The sequence below is a fragment of the Cnephaeus nilssonii genome (assembly GCF_951640355.1).
Source record: "Cnephaeus nilssonii genome assembly, chromosome: 9".
In the NCBI taxonomy this organism is placed as follows: Eukaryota; Metazoa; Chordata; class Mammalia; order Chiroptera; family Vespertilionidae; genus Cnephaeus; species Cnephaeus nilssonii.
This window is the reverse complement of record NC_137080.1, coordinates 17,992,800-18,014,442: the sequence shown is the minus strand read 5'-3', so window position 1 is coordinate 18,014,442 and position 21,643 is coordinate 17,992,800. Positions and strand designations below refer to the sequence as shown.

The window sequence follows — 21,643 nt, the reverse complement described above, 5'->3', positions numbered from 1 at the left end:
TGATTTACAAGAGTTTAATATAATCTTCTTTAAATGCTAAACATTATATATTGGTGAATTAAAAGTTAAGAATTATTAATTAACAAAATAATAATAACATTAATTTGAATGTAAAATTAGGTATGCATGGACAAAATTCTAACAAATAAGCATAATTAAAAAACAACAGAGTCAAGAAAACTATCCTGGTTATGATCGTGTTAAATTTTGAAATTGCTATTGCCCAACAAATTAGAAACTTTTATTGTTAACTCATTATTTCCAGAAATGTTGGATTAAAGGTTTTAAGAATTATTTCTGAAAGCTCTAGAATGAGTTTCCTTGCACGTTCTGTCTTCATTAAAATTTTCCATACAGTCAAAGAGAATGACCCTGAAAAAGATATAAAATTTTTACATGTAAGTTTAAGTCCAATTATTGAAATGCTTATTTTAAATAAAATTATATGTGTTTTACATACAAATATTATATGTTCATTACATGATAATTTTACACATATATTTTTAAAATTAACTAACCAGCTCTTCATATAAAAATCAATAAGAAAAATTAAGTAACTCCATAGAAAACTGGATAAAATACAAAGACTATAAATTCATATAATAGTGAAGCAACATTTTCTACATAACAAACTAACATAAATTATAAAAATTGTTATTTGGCAGTGGGTTGGAGAAAAACAAGAACCTTAATTCATAGTTTTATGACAAAAATGTAAAGTCTTAAAAACTTTTTTGAGTACCATTTGGCAATATATGGCCCATCAATTTTAATTAATTTCCTTTCTAAAAATTTATTGGTAAGATAATAAATTGTGCCCAAAAAGTATGTATAAAATGCCATTGTTGTTTTATTGCCAATAGCTTATAACATAAAATAATCTCCACAGGTATAATTTATTAAATAAAACACTATATATCCTTTAAAGAAAATAGTTGGATTAACACCTTCTGATACAGGTAAAGCTCCAAGAAAAATTTTCAGTTGAAAAAATATAGTGAAGAGCAGTGAGTGTGATTTCATTTGTACAAACAGCACAGGTTTTATTTATTCATTTATTTGCACTGTTCGATATATAAAAAAATCCTAGAAATTTGCACCAAAAACTATTTTAAAATATAGGTGAAAGACTAAGAGATATGATTGAGGAGAGATGATGAAGAGAATTTTTATTTTCATTTCATGTGTTTATACACTTAGTCTTTTAAATGTTGAATATATACTTAGATGTACTTTTAAAAATAAGTAAAAGGTATAGCAATTAAAATGTGTTTTAAGAAAATAGTAAAATAGAGTTTTTAAAATGATGATTGAAACTAAAACATACAGTATTTCAGGTTAGATCTATTAATATACAAAAAGCAGCAGTTTGGAAGTATCTTCCTAGACTCTGGGGATGGGAGGGTAATGCTTAATTTCCATTTAACTTTCATAAACATCCTTTACTCTTCTCCATGTAGTTGTAGCATATTACCTGATTGGTGGGTGGGAGCATTTGATTTCATGTTTCTCAGTTGGCTAATCTATTTAATGTCCTAAGACCTGAGATAGCACTTTTTCTCTTCTTTGTATCTAGACTAGTGAGGAAATTAGGGAAGTTTGAAATTTTTAGATTTGGTAACATTGAATTATCAGGTCTCGCCTTGATACATCCAACAAGAGCAAAGTGTTAATACCAGATTCCAAACTATCCTAGAGCATAGATTTCTGTATGCGGGATGATTTGTTAAGGGGAAAGAGCACAGGCTTTAAAATAATACTTCCAGGAGGCAAACTTACTGGGTCATTTACCATCTGGGGAATTACTTAAACTTACAAAGCCCATGTTTTTTTATCAGTGAAATATGCAACCATAACTGGAGCAAGAAACTCCAATTGCATAAAGCTCCTAAAATATTTGAGTATATTTGTTACTCTAAGTAATGAAAATAAGATTTCAAATCATATATTTAATGTACTTGTGTTTACTATGTTTTTATATCTTTCAGATTTTTTATTTTGTTTTGTTTGTTTTAAAAATATCAATTTTTTAAATTGTTTTAAGCTTGGTTCACTGAATAAGAGCATATCTGGAAAATTGGGATACTATGGTTATTCAAACATACAATTATAGATTCACTCTACTCAGAAATCCTACAGTTGAGGAAATGGAACAGAGAGCTTCATCCATGATTAGTAAGACTGGATGGTGGGAGCTTACATAAGTCCATTTGCTAGTTTCCCCATTAATCATAGCAGGATTTATTTTGATGTTCTTTATTTCATTCTAAATTTAAGAGCCATGTATAAGGACAGAATATGGGTTATAGATTTAAAAACATGGGCTTGAGGTAGTCTGGTGGCTTCATGGTCAATAAGGACAAATCATGAGTGGAAGGATCAAAATGTGTAACATGGAGCCCTTGCCAATTTGGCTCAGTGGATAGAGCTTCGGCCCATGGACTAAAGGGTCCTGGGTTCAATTCTGATCAAGGGCATATGCCCAGGTTGCAGGTTTAAGCCCTAGTGGGGGGCATGCAGGAGGCAACCAATTGATGATTCTCTCTCATCATTGATGTTTCTATCTCCTCTCTCCCTCTCCATTCCTCTCTGAAATAAATAAAAATACATATATTTTAAAAATGTGTAACATGGATACCCATAGGAAAGCATAACCTTCTTTGAAAGTGTATATATATGCCTAATGTGCAAATTGTCCCCTCAGGAGTTCAACTGGGAGTCAGGGAGTTTGATCACCCGCTATGACATGCAGTGACCACCAGGGGGTGGCGCGGAATGAATAAAGGCCCCGGCCAGCAGCCATAAGGTAAGGCGACCAGACTTCCTGCTTTTGGCTGGACAGTCCCGATTTTTAACAATTTGTCCCACGTCCCGCGGCGTTTTAAAAAAGTCCCGATTTTTGGAAAGAATGCACGACAAGCTAGGGAACGGCGGGAGAACGGCAAGGGAATATACGGTTTTCGGCGGCCATGTGGCTATTTAGCCAGGATATGAGTTTTATATTATTTTTGTTAATTTTATAATGTTAAACTTTAATAATAACAAAAAATTGTTGAGAACTGATTATCGAGAACTGCTTATCAAAGTTCGCATTATTGATCAGTTGTTAGAATTCGACCACCATTGTTTGGACGTAATGAACAATGGCATTTTTTGGGATTGGCAACGATGAAAACATTTTGTAACTGTCTCTCAGACGATACACATCGTACTGCGTGCTAGTAAGCTAGTTAAACAAGTGATGTCACTACAAATCAGCTATTCAGATAATTTAGGTAAGTAATTTATTTATTTATTTCATAAATACATAAATTTTCTTGAATTTAGCAGACAGTACTCGTATTATTTATATTTTATAGTGGCGGCCTTGAAAGTGACACTTACGACTTACGTTACGGCAAATTCAGAGGAAAAATAATACAAGTTAGTATTGTTATTATTTAGAAAGAAATATAGGATTAAAATTAAAATAATTTTTAAAATATAGTTACTTTATAACAATCAAATTAATTTAATTTATAAACTAACAATAAAATATGTTCATGTAATTATGTACCTACTTACTGTGGGGGTTTTTTTAATATATATTTTATTGATTTTTTTACAGAGGGGAAGAGAGAGGGATAGAGAACTAGAAACATCGATCAACTGCCTCTTGCACACCCCCTACTGGGGATGTGCCCACAACCAAGGTACATGCCCTTGACTGGAATTGAACCTGGGACCCTTGAATTGAACCTGGGACCCTTGAGTCCACAGGCCGACACTCTATCCACTGAGCCAAACCGGTTTCAGTTACTTACTGTGTTTTTAAGCAATATGTATATAATAATTTATAATATAATTTTAAATTATTTTTTTTAGATTTTTAACATAATGAGTAAGAAAAGAGGATGCAAATTCAACGATGATCTAAGAAGTGAAATAGATTAAAACATAAAATGATTGCATATTGTGCAGAGAGCACGAACGCAAATTTTGGAGGAAAAGCAAGAAGAGGTACAAATAATATTTTTTATAAATTAAACAAAAACCTTAATCAAAACATTATTGGTGTTGGTTGTGCAGCGCACATAATACATAACGCCATTCAAACAGCTGCTGACTTGTTGCCCATAGATGTGGAAAATATTGTTATTAAAATATATTCTTATTTCTATATATACACTGTGCGCGTTGAAATGCTTAAAGAATTTTGTGAAACTGTGGAAGTCAAATATCAGAAAATACTTGGATACAGTAAAACGTTCTGGTTAGCTCTTTTGCCAGCTGTCGAAAGAATTTTGAAAATATACGATCCTTTGAAATCCTACTTTCTATCACAGGATAAATGTCCTAGAATTTTAGAAGAGTTTTTTGAAAAAGAATCTTCAAAAATTTGGCTAGAGTTTGTACACAATCAAGCAGCTCTTTTTCAAAATGCTATAAAACTTATTGAAGGTGACAAAATTTCGGTAATCGAAGTAGCAAATGAAGTTAATTTAAAATTTCAGTGTCAAGAGCGGTTAGAAAATAATTTTCTTCTGTTAACTATCCGTAATAGTATAAGCCAGCTAGAAGAACAAGGTGCAATAAATCATGCAGATATCATGAATCACGTCAAAAAGTTCTATAGTAACTGCATAGATTATTTAGAAGAGTGGACGGTACATTACAATGATATTGAACATTTTCATTGGGTTACATTAAAACAAGAACTTAATTGGAATGATGTGCAAAAATCATTCGATCATATTACTCAAAATTTCCCATATAGTATTATTTCCGAAAATGATCTTTTTAATGAGGTATCATTATTAAAAAATATATATTGATAAGGAAAAGGTTAAATCTTGGGCATCAGCAAAAATCACAATAGAGAACAAATGGTTAGAAATATTTCATCATTTTGAAACAAACCATGTTCCATACAATAATGCACTAAAAATTGTGGAATACGCGCTGTCCTTACCAGGAACTAATGCTGCGACTGAACGCGTTTTTTCTACGGTAAATAAAGTGTGGACATCAGAAAAATCATAATTAAGTGTTGAGACTTTGAAAGCCATTTTATGTGTGAAATATAATTTAACAAATTCTTGTGAAAAATTTCATGACCTTTTAAACAACGACAGCAATCTACTAAAAAAAATTCACTCAAATGAGAAATATGCCAAAGAATAAAATAACACTATACATAATTTTTTTATTTATTATATTTGTAAATTGTACTTATGTTGAAATTTTAAAAAATATATTACAATACTATTTTTGCGTTCTATGAAAATTTTTGTTGCTCCATATAGACCAAATTTTTAATCAAGAACCCCCCCCCCCCCGCCCCCCCAACCCGGTCAATGATGTCTCGCTTTACCAATGTTAAATCTGGTCACCTTACCGTAAGGCCCTGATTGGCCCTGATCACTGGCCAGGTCTAGGGACCCTACCTGTGCACTAATTTTGTGCACTGGGCCTCTAGTGTGATATAATCATTATTTGTTCCTTTACAACTCATTGTTACATTGATTTTGTTTAAGGTATTTTTTAATATATTTTTATTGATTTCAGAGAGGAGAGGAGAGGGAGAGAGAGATAGAAACATCAATAATGAAAGAGAATCATTAATCAGCTGCCTCCTACACACACCATACTGGGAATCAAGCCCACAATCTGGGCATATTGCCCTTGACCAGAATCAAACCCAGGACCTTTCAGTCCACAGGCCTATACTGTATCCACTGAATCAACCTGGCTAGGGCTTGTTTAAGGTATTTTTAATAAGGCCCTTACCTGTATCATTATCCACTTCACGAAGAAGATGTAAACCAAGCAGGACTATGTTTTGAAGTTCAGTAAAGTCACTAATGTTGGGAGCTCTGTCCCCATTGACAAGCATTCGTGGCGGCAGACTCTTCTGGAATTCATATGTTCTAATCATAGTTGTAGGAAACCTGGCTGCAGCTATATATCCCACACCCACATACCAACTTTTTCCAAAATCTACTTCTGGTTTAGAATAGTCTTGTAACCTAAAAGACAAGTGGACACATGTATAGTTATAATTAGTCTACTAAGAATTTCAGACTCAGTGTTTTCTAGGAAAAAATTCATCTTCTGTCAACAAACGAAGAATGTAGATCTTAGTTTAGAATGTGATGGCCTGAGTGTTTTTTTATTGTGTGGGGTTTTTTTTTTTAACCCTCACCCAAGGATATTTTTCCATTGCTTTTTATAGAGTGGAAGGGAAGGGGAGAAATAGAGAGAAACATCGATGTGAGAGAGACACATCAATTGGTTGCCTCCCACATGTGGGATTGAGCTTACAACCGAGTTACTTGACTGAAATCAAACCCGGGACTCTTCAGTTCATGAGCCTACCCTCTGGTAAACCAGCTAGGGCCTGAGTTCTTACCACTGAAAATACAAATATAGATAGTTAAAATTTTAAATTTGTGAAGGAGTTTCCAATCAGGTTTTTATATTTTATTTTGAGTTTTATCACTTTTAAAAATATACCTTATCTTTGCATATCCTATATAATAAAGAGGAAATATGCAAATTAACCTTCATACCCTCACAAGATGGCTGCCTACAACCAGGCCGGCAAGTGGGTTAGTGAGAGACAACCAAAAGACTGAACAGCAAGCTGTGTGGGGCAACCAGGCCAGCAGGGAGGGGGCAGTTGGAGGTGACCTGGCCGGCAGCAGGAGGAAATTAGGGGCAACCAGGCTGGCATGCAGAGGCAGTGAGGGGCAATCAGGCCAGCAGGGGGAGGCAGTTAGGGGCGACCAGGCAGGAAACAGGTGAGTGATTAGGAGCCAGTGGTCCAGGATTATGAGAGGGATGTCCCGGATTAGAGAGAAGTGCAGGCTGGGCTGAGGAGATCCCCACTCCGTGCACAAATTCCATGCACCACCCCTCTATAACTAGATATTATACAATGACTAAGTAATACTCTTTAGAAATGGGCAGATAAAAATCAAAGATTCCAAGGTAACATATTTGTGAGATTCATGCATCCTTTGTGACTATTGATTTCCTGAAGTTAGGAGGTCCCCAAAATATTATGCATTCCAGGGAAATATGTGTGTGCTTTTCTTGTCCAATTTTCTAAATACATGGGCTTTTCCTACAGGATGCAGTCTTCTGGGAAACCAAACTCTCTCACATATTTGGGGGACAAATTATCACAGTGGTGAGGTTAAGGGTGTAGGAAATCATTTTATAACTCTATAATTCATTGTTCTTATTCTCATCAGCCATCTAAGCATGCTGAAGAGCTTGCAATTTTTTTAACAGACTCATTCTTCTTGAAATGTTGTCTGCTTCCTGCTGTGCTACATTTTCTTTCAAGTGTGCTAACCCTGATACTGGTTTTTCATATATATATATATATATATATATATATATATATATATATATATATGCCTAATATGCAAATTGTCCCCTCAGGAGACCACGAGACCAGGAGTTTGATCACTTGCTATAATGTGTGCTGACTACCAGGGGGCAGCATGGAATGAAGGAAGGCCCAGGCCAGCAGCCAGAAGGCCCTGATCAGCCCTGATTGCCAGCCAGGCCTAGGGACCCTACCCATGCACAAATTTCATGCACTGAGCCTCTAGTCAAATTATATGTCTTCAATCAAAATAATGAATAAAATGTCTTTTTCTTAAATAGAGAGAAATTGGTTGTAAGTTCTATGTGTTGGTTTTTTGATATGAGATATTTCTTCTCAAAATTGTGCCCTTTCTTCATAAAACACTTTTTGAGCCTGACCATACTAAAATATATATACCTCATCATTCAATACCCTGATTTTTAGATATGTTATTTAATAGGAAGATTGAAAGTTATGTTATAAGAAGAATATAAACACATAAATAAACCCCCAAATTATTTGCCATATTAAAGAAAAATTATTTGGGATCCAATCTTACCTATCTTCAAATATTTTGTAAGCATCTTCCAAAGATGTTGTATGTGCAGCCCATAAATACTTCAGTAAGTCCTCAAAGCTACTAGAAGGTAACTGCAAATGCTATTGTAAAGAGGAGAAATTGATTCATATTTGGGAAAATATAACAATTTATTTCCCTACAATTTCATCTTGTTCAAATTTACAATTTAACAATAGTCTACATCAAAGGAGAATTTTGATTCTAACAATTACAGTATTTTCCGGCGTATAAGACGACTGGGTATATAAGATTTTCCTGGGTTAAAAAGTCATCTTATACGCTGGAAAATATGGTAATTTGTGTAAGCCATCAGTGACTAACACCCTGGAAAGACTATAACAATTACCTATTATTTGTAGCAATATTAAATGCATTTATAAGAAATCAAGTGCAAATATTTTCTTAGCAATCAATACTGTATTTTTATTATATTTTTCTCTGCTACCATAGTTGAAATTATAACAAAAGTTTAAGATTAAGAAAAAGAAAATATTATTATATTTAATTTAAACTTATCTAAAATAATGAACTAAAGCCCTAACCGGTTTGGCTTAGAGCATCAGCCTGTGGACTGAAGGGTCCCAGGTTCAATTCCGGTCAAGGGCATGTACCTTGGTTGCGGGCACATTCCCAGTAGGGAGTGTGCAGGAGGCAGCTGATCAATGTTTCTCTCTCATCGATGTTTCTAACTCTCTGTCCCTCTCCCTTCCTCTCTGTAGAAGGTCAATAAAATATATTTTAAAAATAAAAATAATAAAATAAAATAAAATAATGAACTAAAACTGCAGAGCTAGAAAATCAATGTTTTCAGCACTGATCTTAGTCCATGTCTATGCTTCACCAATGTATTTTATATTGCTCATTGAATATTTTATTTTAATTGCCCCATAATTCTTAGTTCTACCTATATATGGTCATTTATTAATGCAGTTTAAATAAGTTGACTGCTTAAAAAACAACTCTATAATCATATTTCTCTCAAGAGTTATTCCATGGTTGACCTAAAGGTTCAATTAACCAGAATAATTTCATTCAGTGTTATATCCTGGGTGGTCTCACATTTACCTATATTTTTTAGGGTGAGATGAGAGGATAGACTTTGTGTTAATGCTTTATTGATTCAGAGGATGTTAATGGCATGTAATGTCCTGCTGCAATGTAATAATATTAATATAACTTGCATAAAAATTTACATTGTAATACTGATAAAAATATTGTATAATGCACACAAAAACCTAAACCAAGCATTTTACAAAAATAATACCTTATTTTACCAACTCTTAAGAGAATAAATTAAAAGTATAAAATGGAACCTGGTAGAAGACATTCCACTTTCTCATTGTCTTAGGGAAGGATAACTGACAAGTAGCAACATTAAGACAAAATTTTGTTTGATCCTTGGGTGGTGGCAAAAGTATGACTTGGTCTGATGATATCCCCATTATGTCAGAGCCAACCGCAGCCAGGAAGGGTAATACACTGAGAAAGTAATTCATGTCTGTAAGAGCAAAATACCTATTATCACCACAAGCACTAACAAATGTGATCAGGGATATTTTTAAGTAAATCTGTAAACCATTAAGCAAAAACTCACAGATCCAGCAATATATTAAAACAGTCAGTGGAAGAAATTGAAATTCTCCATAGGAATTATATATCTAACTTTAATATGCTTCTGTTAATATCTCTACAATCATAAATATAAGTTAAAGTAGTTGACTATAATGTTTTAAAACAAAACATCATTTTAACAGATTTGGTAATATTTTCTTTTCAAAGCAATAAATATATAAGGAAGATAGGTATCTACTTGTGCACAGAATAATATAACACTTTTAACCGAGGTTTTGCCATAAAATGTGACTTCTTTCTAAAATATTTTAACGTGGTTATAGTATTGATATTTTGTATTTTATTTAAGCAAATTCAATGAGCAACCATGACATTACAAAGTCCTTACATTACATTCGGTCTTTAAAGTAAAAATGTTGGATTAAGGGTTGACAATAGATCTTTGGATAATTAAATTGACAATGAATTAAGTTGTTTTTCTCTCTGCATTTAACCTACTTCAGCAGATTCAGATATTATAATATAGTTGGCTGTAAATTCTATACTGATTTCCACTGGTGATGCAGAAAATTTTTCATCATACATATCCATTTGTGAATGCAGTCCCACACCCCCTATAGCAGGCTGATACTTCAAACTACTAAGTAAATCTGAAAATTAAAAAAACAAACAAACAAACAAAAAAACTTGATTCTAGCTCTTTTCGTCACATCTACTGAGAGGATGAAAACCATTGTCAGTCATCAGACTGTCGACATTCCAAAAACTGTCGACATCACTCTGAAGGAAAGCACAGTTATTTTTATCAAGGCCCCAGAGGCACTTCAATCACATCACTGTAGATAGGTCTCAGTCTCCTTGGAAAGAAAAAGAAGTGGCTCCGAGTTGACAAACAGTGTTGAAATAGAAAGGGACAGGCTGCGGTCATGTACAGAACATGATCAAGGGCGTGTCTCTGTGCTTCCATTACAAGGCGAGGTCTGTGTACGCTCACTTCCCCCATGAACACCATTAATCCATAATAGTTTCCTGGTTGAAATCAGAAATTTCTTGGATGAAAAAGACATTTGCAGAGTTCAGATGAGGCCAGGCGTGTCTTGCTTAGTATCTCAAGCCCAGAAAGATGAGTTAATTCTTGAAGGAAACAACATTGAACTTTAATCAAATTCAGCTGCTGTGATTCAGCAAGCCACAACAGTTAAAAACAAGGATATCAGAAACATGTTGGATAGTGCCTATGTTTCTGAAAAAGGACCAGTTCAGCAGGCTGATGATTAAGATCTTAGTTTTCCAGCTACAGCAACAGCAAGATTCGGATGATTCCTCAGACTTAATGTGATATTTTAAAGATGCAATAGCCCTAGCTGGTTTGGTTCAGTGGATAGAGCCTTGGCCTGCGGACTGAAGGATCCCAGGTTCGATTCCAGCCAAAGACACGTGCCTGGGTTGCGGGCTCAATCCCCAGTAGGGGGTGTGCAGGAGGCAGACAATCAATGATTCTCTCTCATCATTGATGTTTCCATCTCTCTATCCCTCTCCCTCTCTAAAATCAATAAAAATATATTTTTTAAAAAGATGCAATAAAAGCCATGTATTGACTGGCACAGGTGTAGGGTGTGGTAAGAGGGTAAGAGGACGGGGAGGCAGAGTGGGGTGGGGACTTGATTCTAGACCTGTGGCCTTGATTCTATGTGGGTCTTTGAGAAGACCCAATCCATGTCATTTTTGAAAAATATGTAAAGGTTTATATGCTCTGTGTCACTCCAGGAAAGTGAACTTTAGTGAGATCTTGTTTCTAATTATTGAGAAATACCTGTAAGAAATTGTGTGCAAACTAGTTGTGTGCAAACTAATTGCAAAACACAAAATAAAACTGAAGAATTAGAAAATGCCTTCTGATTATTTTTGTATTAAATAGCTGACTGAAGGCTTAGATTCCTGCTTGATAAAATGATTTATGGTAGACAAATCTTTGTTTATGGGTTTAAAAGCTACACACACTTGCTCTGAGCAAAATAAGAAAAGGGATCATTTTCTTGTCCTCTCATTTCCCTGTCGCTACCGGGACCTCCCACCTAACTGGCAATGCTGGTCTGTCAGGCAATCATCCTTTGAAGTTCCTTTTCTCGGTCCTGTGAAAAGCAGAATATGTCCTAAGGAATCATAACTTGTGGCTGTTACATCCTAGAATGTGGCATACAGGCCACAGGACACATGATGAAGTAGATTTATTTTAAAAAGGAATAGTAATGTTTTTGTTTTTTCTCTGTCCCTAGAATTTTATGTTGAATACATAGTTGTTATTTTTGTGTGGTTTTTTTTTTTGGGGGGGGGGTCAGGAGCTGGGGCTGTTACCTATTTTGCTATTTAAATGAACTTACCAGCCCACCAACTGTCCTCAGAGATGCACAAACCATCGCCAGAATCATAGCCACAGTCTGTCCTCTGGCTGGGATCCGCTAATCTGCCTGGCAGAGAGAAGATACACAAATTATTTATTAGGCACATTTTTAAACTGTTTATAATTATCACTTAATTAGGTGCGCTTTTTTTTGGTAAAGATACACATTTATCTTTTTAATTAATTATTTTTGTTTTTCAATTACAGTTGATAGTATTATACTAGTTTCAGTTGTATAATATAGTGGTTATACATTTAGATAACTTAAGAAGTGATCCCCCCATATAAGTCCAGTATCCAGCTGACACTGTACATAGTTATTACATTACTGACTACATATTCCCTATGCTGTACTTTACTTTCCCATGACTATTTTATAACTGCCAATTTGTACTTCATTTTTTTGTTGTTAATCCCTCACCCAAGGATATTTTTCCATCAATATTTTTTTTAGAGTAAAAGGAAGTGGGGGAGAGAGAGAGAGAGAAATCAATGTGAGAGAGACACATCGATAGGTTGCCTCCTGCACATGCCCAACCCAGGCCAGAGATTGAACCTGCAACCCAGTTACATGCCCCAGACCATCGATCTAATTTGAGACCCTTTGATGTTTGGGCTAATATTCTAACCACTGAGCACCACCGGCCAGGGCCAATTTGTATTTCTTAATCTCTTCACCCACTACACCCACCCCTCAAACACCCTTCTATCTGGCAGCCATCTGACTGTTTCAACATGTATCTTCTGATGACTAGTATTCTTCTTCCTATCACTCTTTATCCTTCATTTCTCTTCTCTGAACCAATTTCTCTTATTACTACAATTTTGTACTTTTGAATTACCTGTCTTGAATATTATTTACTTTTGTAATGATTCTCTCTTCTAGTTCCTTCTCTTCTTCCTTTCAAAATGAGGGTGGTAATAGGCACACAGATTAAAAGAGACCTACAGGCAAACCAAATCCCTGCTCTGTCATTTACTCAGTTCAACTTTGCTAAATAACTTCCCACTTATGCCTCAGTTATAAAATGGGAATGATAATATTACTAATGACTCCACGCTCTTCCCTGTTTTGCACTTTTAGCTTTTATCCAAAAGTTATTATGTATTTGTTCTCTGTTTAACTTTTCCTACCTTTCCTGTTCCAATGGTGTTGTAATGTCTTTGATGGCATGGAAAGTGTCTGAAATATTATTTCCACACACACATCCCACTTGGCTCTTAGAAAATGCTGGGCACATATAAGCCTATCACTAGGTGAGTTTAGTCAAGCTTGGTCCTAATGTGTGAATGTAATGCAAGAGTAAGAAAGGCTTTAATCTACCAGCCCACTCAGCCTCCTACTACCACAGGTTTGCAGTCCCCTGAGACTGACATGCCTCCCATAGTGAACTCTATGTTCATGATGTCTCCTGGACCATGGTCTTCTTGATTCTAAGGGAAAGCCAGATAAATAGAAGTAGATTTGAGTCTCAACATATACCTTGACTAAGATGGGTGGCCTGCCAACCTCAGTAGCTCCTGCATGTGACCCACATGACACAGATAAACTACTAACTCCCTATATTTTTTCCCATAAGAACTGAACTAATTTCCTTACTGGTAGTGTTGTCAGTATGGAGTAGGCAAGAGGCACCACTGTTTTTCATGAGCTCTTCTGTCAGCCAAAACAAAAATATTCTTTAATTTATGAATCTTTCACACAAACATATCTTCTAGCTGAACATTGAATGTACTTCATTTTCAAAAGGAATAAATAATTTGCAGAAAAACATCCCTTATGCACAAGGTGCCACTATTTGCCATCATTCCCAAAGGTAACATAATTAGAACTCTAAGGAATTCAAATTAATTTCATACCACCTCTGTTTTTAATGTATCACCTCTTGACTGTTTTGCTCATCTCACCATTTAGAATGGAGTCTGGCATCTAGTAGAAGTTCAATAAATAGTTTCAGAATGCTCAATAGGTTAGAAATAAAGTCTTTTTTCTCTTTGGCAACTACACTGTATGCCTATTGGAGTTTCTACTAAAAATAGGCAACACATGAAAGAAGGACTTATGGAGGAGAAGAAGAAGGGGAAAAAATAGTGGTTATGTGGGGGAAGGAGGGAAAATAAAATAATCAATTTGAAAAACAGCATATGACATATATAGAGTCCCATTTCCCAATTACTATGTGGTTATATGGGTAGATCATTAGATTGAAAACAAGAATCATTCTTACCTGAAGTATATTGCCAGCCATGCTGTAGAGGCAGTCCCCATAATATATTTTGTTCATTTTCTGGTGCAAATTTTTCAAAATAACTGGCTGTCTGGCTCAGTAGAATTTTATACATCCCCAATCTCTCAGGATATACCCAGGGATTAATAATGTACTTTCCATTTTTCACCCTATAGTCACTGAACTGACCAGGACTCTCCTTCCATAGGGGAGGATACAGATCTGAGAGATTGGATGCTTCTGCTAATGAAACAGAAAAGTAGCCAGTTAGTAAGCAGGCCCAAAGAGAAGGGAAAGCCATTATGCCAAAGCTGGAGACTGAGACTGTGGCAGGCCTTTTATTGGCAAATGGAGGAAGAAGTCATGGTATTCATTGGCTTGCATGCCAATATAGAAACACTGTTCTTTTCACTGTGAACAATACAGTATAGAGTGCCTTTCCAATTAAAATAGGATACCTTACTTGTTAAATAATGTTAATAATGTAGTTTGTGGTTTACATAACATTGTTTTAAAGCTATTGAAAATTTTAATCTTGATTGAGTAAATATTTTAAACACTTTTAGAAAACAGCTATCATATTTTCATTTTATTTTTATGCCTATTAAATTAAGTACGCTCATTCAGATATATATCTACCTTATTCATTTAGATTTAAAGATATGGCCATTTACTTTGCAGAAAAGAATTTACATAGCAGGCCTGCAGCTGTTATCATTTAAAAAAAACAACCAACTACCTGCAAGGTTGGTCCTTAACCAGCATTTTTGTCCTTGGCTCTCAAAGTTCCTAATCAACTGTTAAGTGACAAAGGTGACTATAAAGCCGCATCCATTTGTGGCTAGAGTTCAGGATCTGGAAAAGGGGCCAACGCACAAATGAATGCACTAGACAAGAAATAAGAATTTAGAAGGCATGGGGGCTAGGCGAAAACCTTTCTATAGTGGAGAGGCTCCCTGAAGCCCTGGCTCTGTTAGCTTTTATTCAATTTTAGAATACACATCTTGTCCTCAGTTAGGCAGGCAATTTAGTAACAGACAGACTATCTTAAAGGTCAGTAAATATTAGTAAAGATTTATTTTGAGACTATTAAGTCAGAAAATTGCTTGAGCCACCATTATCTCAACAGAACAATTGGTGCATAGCTTTAGCCCTTGCTAAAGGTCAAGGTCCATCAGCCTTCCAAGTTCCTGGTTGCACTTTCATGATAGTGTTAACAATGGATAGCTTCCAACATCTCCCCATTTTGTTTTCTTAATAAATCTTGAAAAGTGTATGCCACCTGAAGGGCTTGAGTCCTTTTAAGACTCTTCATTTCACATCTTCAGACTAGAAATAAACATATAAGAACAAGAATGAGACAGGCAATAGTGGTTATGCTAAGAGGGAAATATAAGGAGATCTAGTGAAAGGGATTAAATTCTTTCATGTCCTTTTAAAATTGCTGCCAGGCATCTAAAGAATTAGTTTGTAAGTTTGCCTGGGATAATTGTACAATATGCTGCTGTAATTCTAAAATATCAAGGGTTCTGTTACCTTTACCCCAAGCACTAAGAAGGTGATTTTTTATTAATTCCCAAGGGTATAAGGTACTATTATAGGGAACAGGGGTAACACAAATCTGGGAAAAACTATAATGACACTGAAAGGATATTCTTTGCTCTAAGCTGTGGATTTTATCACCCATCCACAAAACTGTAGACTTTAGTACTGATAATTCTATCTCAAACTGGCTGTCAATTCTTTTTTGTATAGACAAGGTCTTAGTTACATTTTCCTTAACTTGTTGTACAAACTGAGAAGTTTGAACAGTTTGTACCATGCATGAAGCAGCAATTCCCACAGAAGTAAGTAATATTACGAGGGTAAAGAGTCCTGCTATTAACATTCCAAGAAATCTTTTTTGCCATTTTAAGATTTTTACCAGGTCATGTAACAGTTGGTAGGTTTGATGATATTCCCAAGGCTCAGTTAGGTTAATAGGAACCCAAACAAAAGCAGGTTGTTTTAAAATCATGAGGGAATCTTTTTGGAATGTAGAATTAATACAATGGGATAGTGTGCAGCCTGTGCATGATGCCTCATACAGATAGTTTGTTACGTTAAGGCACATCTGGATGGGGCCTGAGAGGAGTACAAAAGGACCAAATACACAGGCAGTGGCAGACACTGTCTTATTGGGAGTTCCCCATAAGCTAAGAATGGAATTATCTAAGCTATAGTTAAAACTATACCATTTTATAGGTGCAAGTGCAGCAGCTAATTTCCATTGCATATTGTGTAGGGGCCAATTATCATGTTGTAATTGAGATCCAACAAATGCTTCTCCATACCATGAAATGGAGTGATTAGCTTCAACATATAGATAGGATGCGGTCCCCTTCCATGTTAAGGTGTGATTGTTACTATTCGCAGAACCGTAGGGGCTCCAATCCACAAAGAAAAAGCTGTTATTAAGTTTGCTGCTGGTGGGGTGGTCACTATAACAGTCTTGCCAATTAATTTCTTCTTCGGTGGGGTGCCATTCATTAGACTTTTTACATAATGGCTTAGTGGGGGGATGTCTTAGTAACGTTACATTTTCTGTACCTCTCCTAGGAGCAAGGAGTGATAGTAGATGTATTTGAGCTTTTGCTTCCCCTTCCTTTGGTGTCCATGCTAACCAGAAACCTCTCTTTAATTCTACACACAAAGGAGCAGTAGTTGGATTCTGTGTCATACCAAAGGGAAGCTGGGTGGTGATACCTGTGTAATTATACTTTGCCCATATACTTTCTTATCCCACCTGTGGTCCTCCTGGATGACCAAGGTGCTTGGTATTATTGGTGACTACACTAGGCAGGGGATCAGTCCAAGTAAGGGGTCTTACCCATGGAGGGTCAGAAACACAAGTTCAATATACTTCCTCATATGCCCCTGGTAGTATTACCGCACAACTGATGACTGCTAGCATGGCAAGAAAGACGTTCTCAGGTGTTCTTGGAGTTTTGGTCTCCTCGAAAATTCACTCAGCTTTCTGGACCATCTTATTCACTATCCCCCAGGTCATCTCCGGACTGTTTGTCATACATCTGGTTCTCCTCCCACTCCTTATCTTCAGTGTGTTGCTTGGGGCTACTGCTATCTGTGGCTGGAATAGTCGAGCAGGTACAGGGTGCAGTTCCAGGTGCAAGGTCTTCATTAATCTGGTCAGTTCCTCCCTCAGATTCATGTTGAAATTTAGTATTTCTTGCAGGAATCCACATGGGCTTGGAGACGTTTTCTGGAGATACACAAGCATATCCTTGACCAAATGCTAACAAGGGGTAGGGGCTCTTCCATAAACCAGACTCGGGATTTTTCCACTTAACCAGACCATTTTCCTTTGGCTTATTCTGACACCAATATAATTTCATGGGTGCCTTGCCATCAGCATCACAAGTGAAAAAATTTAAAGTAATTAAGGCTTGATGTATTTTATTTACAGGAGATTTCTCCACTATTCCCCCTTTTTGTTTTTCAAGTTGGGATTTTAGCCACTGATGTTGGCATTTTATGATTTGACTGTCTCGTAATTTGTTGAATTTTCTACTTTTCACAAAATTGCTGGAAATGACAGCTTGTGTCACTGAGTTATTTTAATTGACTAATAAATTTGTCATTTCTACCATAGAGATTTTTAGATAAGGTCTTAACTAATTAATGTCCTTTAATGGTTTCTAAAAAGTCATTGAAGGTTTTAAGGCAATTCTTTTTGTATTTCTACTTTTTAAGGCCTAATACATTGACTTTTAATCACAGTTCCTAAATATTTGAAAGGAGTTTCCCTCTGTATTTCCTTCCAGAGTAATTTCTAAGCCACATTTAGGGAGTTTCTTTTAAAAACTTTTACTTTTAAACAGAGCAACAACCTTGGTTGCTTTTCAGATGCTGGCCAATACTGCAATGCATACATTTCAAGTAAAAGTAACTCTCTTTTTACTTATCGTGTCTCATTAATGGTGAGATTTAATGCTTGAATAATAACTTTTAGTTTACTTTGTAAATAGTAGTAGAAGAGATTTTAAAATTTCTCCTTTGTATTAAGCTTAAAATTTACTTTTGAACAGCATTCTTTTTGGCTAGGGCTCATTTGCATATGTGTGCAAATTTTACTTTGGACTTTACTAGAATCAATTGGTCATAAAATATTGGCTTCTCATATAAATGAGTTTATATGAGACCTTGATTACATTATGAAAAGCTAATGAAGCATTCAGCAACCTTGTCCTGCCAAGCTTAGAGGTTGAAACTTTATAACATTTAAAATATATGTATATAAATAGAACACAGTCATTAATTTTTATTTGATAAAGCTTCCCACGTGATGGCACGGGAAAATGCTTCATGAACATTTGGTTAAACTGTAAAATGTTTGTACCTTTCTATAAAGCAAGTCAGATTCCTGGGCTGAAGAAACTCCAAGGAGGCTAGTTGCTAGGGAGAGGAAGCTGAGCATTGCTATGAGAAGTCATTACCAGCACCCACGGTGACCATTTCTGGGCTGGGCTGGGCTGTGGGCTGCATTTTGAACCATGGGGTCTTGGTGGCAGTGGCTGCGATTTGGTGGGGTATTGCTCCAAGGTGGTGGCAGGGCCTGTGTCCCACTTGGGGGAAGCTAAGTGTTGCTTTGTCGGTGCCAGGTTCACGGGGACATTTGTTTTTAAATGGCCAGTGTGTGTCATGGCAGCTCCTGCATTGAGCATCTGCCCCCTGGTGGTCAGTGCGTGTCATAGACACTTAGCTTTTTATATATATAGATAGATAGGCATCTGAATCACCAGGAAAGGTGTTTTTGCACAGCCCCCTGAGTTGGAGGGAGAGGGCTGCCTCCTTCTTGATTCTTGTCAGTTTTGTAGGAAAGAGTTAATATGATTGACACCAGACAGTGGCATTGGAATGAAGTGAACTCATTAAAGAAGTAAAGCAAGTAAATTTATTAAAGAATCAAGGCAAGAAAATCTGTCAAAATGCATCTGGCTTATGAAGCACAGAAGGGCATCCCAGAAAATCTGAGAATGAGTCTAGTGGGGGTTTGAGGAGTTTTATACTTTTTGTCTGTAGGTTTCAAATTTTGTCTGCTGAAGATCTTGGTACAGGTTAACTCTCAAGGCCTTCCTTTTACTTTGTTATGGCTGTCCTAGAACTTAGGAGAAGCACCTGGTGATGTTATCTTGAGAAGCCCCAAGACTACTGACTTCTCTGTTTAATGTGTGAGATACAAACTTTCCCTCTCCTCCTCCCCTAAAACAGCTGACTTCTTTGTTTAGTGGGTAAGAAAAACTCTCTCTTCTTTCCTCCCCTTTCTGTTTCAGCAGTTCTGGGGTGATTTAAGCTGTGTATCCTCTGGTTAGGGAGGAGGGACATTAACCATTTGTTCTCAAGCATCCTAGGTTGGGGAAGATAAGGGCTTGTTATTTACAATCTGGCTGTAAACTGCCCAAACTGTTTGGTCTTATTTAATTTCCTTGTCTCAGTTTCCACTTGCTTAGGAATTTTCCTAGCTTCTTACTATCTTGTTACAATAGTTTATACATTGTTGCTGAAATTACATATATAATCTTGTTCATTGACAACTTTTTCCATTAGAGTCTTTAACATATTAATTTAGATTAGCAATTTTCAACCGTTTTCATCTCATGGCACACATAAACTAATTACTAAAATTCTGCAGCACACTAAAAATAGATTTTTTGGCCTATCTGTTAAAAATAAAAAATGTAGGTATAATTTTGACTCATTCATGCTGGATGGCTATTGTTGTGTTGGCTGTTGCCATTTTTTTTTATTTGACAATCTAAGAGAAGTCTGTGCCCCTGACGAAATAGTCAGGTATTGCATGTTTTAAAAATTCTTGTAGCACACTGGTTGAAAATCGCTGATCTGGATGTTTAAATTCTATTTGAGATGGTTTCAACACCTGTAACGTATCTGAGTGTGGTGCTAATTTCTTTGCAGCTTGGAAGTACATTAATTTCCTTGACTTTTTATATGGCCCAACATTTTTGGAACACGCAACATATTTAGATATTAATAAATATTTCTCCACCATTTTACAAAGACAGATTATATTGGATTCTGAACTAGAAATGTGGGTTCACTCAGGCATACCTTTCCTTCTGTTAGGCCTTTGGGTAGATGTAGGGGGAGTGGAGGGAGGGGGAGTTGCCAGTCTAGTTGAGCAGGATGTGAAATTTGTTTTGTTGTTATAGCTACACTCCGTGAACCACAGGCTTCAAATGTTTCTATTGGCAGTTTGTGTTCTATACTGGGGGTTGGTTTGCCAGAGGATTTCTAGTAAAACTATCTGCTCTGCCTTCAGCTCTAGACTTTCCCTCTCTGCTGTGCTGTTCTTCCAGGGGAGTCAGCCTCATTAGCTCTCCCTGCATATTTCACACTTAATTTTACTTGACACCTATTGGCCTTGTGGGGGTGGGAGTCACAGAGAGTATTTTCATAAGAAGACTTATGGGGGGTGAGGGCATGTATGGGTGTGGGGTGGGGGAGCAATGGTAAGATATGTACACATATAATACCTCAATAAAAATAAAAATAAAAAGAAGAAGACTTACACAGCATGTCAGTTGGGGCAACGCAGTCTCATTTAGCCACATCCCTCTAATCCGACTGCACAGACCACGGTTTTACCTAAAAATGTGGACTTGCCCCAGAGGAAATGAGTGGCAGTGTTCAGATGCTGCCACCATGTGGTAGAAGAGAACGGACACTGGTCCCTGCTGAAAGAGAGGACAAATGCAAAGAGGCCAGTAATTGTAAATTTTGGGGATGTTTCCCATCCTCCTAACTAAAACACCTAATCATTAAATAATTACTAGTGTTTTGGGTTTGTTCATCTTTAAGGACTATTAAAACAAATAGTGACTTTTATATGCAAAGTTATTTCCATTAACAATTTGCTAATTAGGCTATTTGGTGGTGGTGGTGGGGGGGATGTAAAGAATAAAAATACTATTTAGAAAGTAGCAAAATAAGCCAGCCAGATAAAGATAAGTATCACATGATCTCACTCATATGTAGAATCTAATGAACAAAATAAACTGATGAACAAAATAGATCCAGAGACATAGAAGCATGGAACAGACTGACGAATCTCAGAGGAATGTGGGGGTGGGGAGGAGGGGGGAGAGAAATTAACTGGGAACTTATATGCATATATGCATAGCCTATGGACATAGACAATAGTGTGGTGAAGGCTTGGGAGGGGTGGGTTCAGGGAGGAGGGGATCAATGGGAAAACAACAACAACAACAACAAAACACAAAGGGAACTTCTGTAATACTTTCAACAATAAAGATAAATTTTTAAAAATTAGAAAATATATAATTAAATGTTTGATAATCTAACCCTCATTAACTTCTTTTCTTATTTATTTATTCATTCATTTAGGCCAGTGGTCCTAATGATGATAAACCAACAATTTAACAATTGAGTTGCAAAATTTGGGTAGAAATTCTTTGTATTCT

At 36.1% G+C, this 21,643-nt stretch overlaps 1 protein-coding gene and 1 pseudogene across 2 annotated transcripts; one reads left to right on the top strand and one right to left on the bottom strand.

The window, feature by feature from the left end:
- Positions 1–247: 247 nt before the first annotated feature.
- LOC307105407 (protein LEG1 homolog) lies at positions 248–14,442 on the bottom strand (the record flags this gene model as incomplete). The annotated part of the gene is made up of 6 exons (XM_079781158.1): positions 248–372; positions 5,770–6,008; positions 7,920–8,020; positions 9,254–9,438; positions 11,894–11,980; positions 14,142–14,442. 6 exons carry the CDS (start codon positions 14,440–14,442, stop codon positions 248–250), a joined length of 1,038 nt encoding a protein of 345 aa, XP_079637284.1.
- Positions 10,236–10,790, top strand: LOC307105366 (large ribosomal subunit protein uL6-like; annotated as a pseudogene). Its single transcript has one exon. The product of its transcript is annotated as a large ribosomal subunit protein uL6-like (transcript).
- Positions 14,443–21,643: the final 7,201 nt, after the last annotated feature.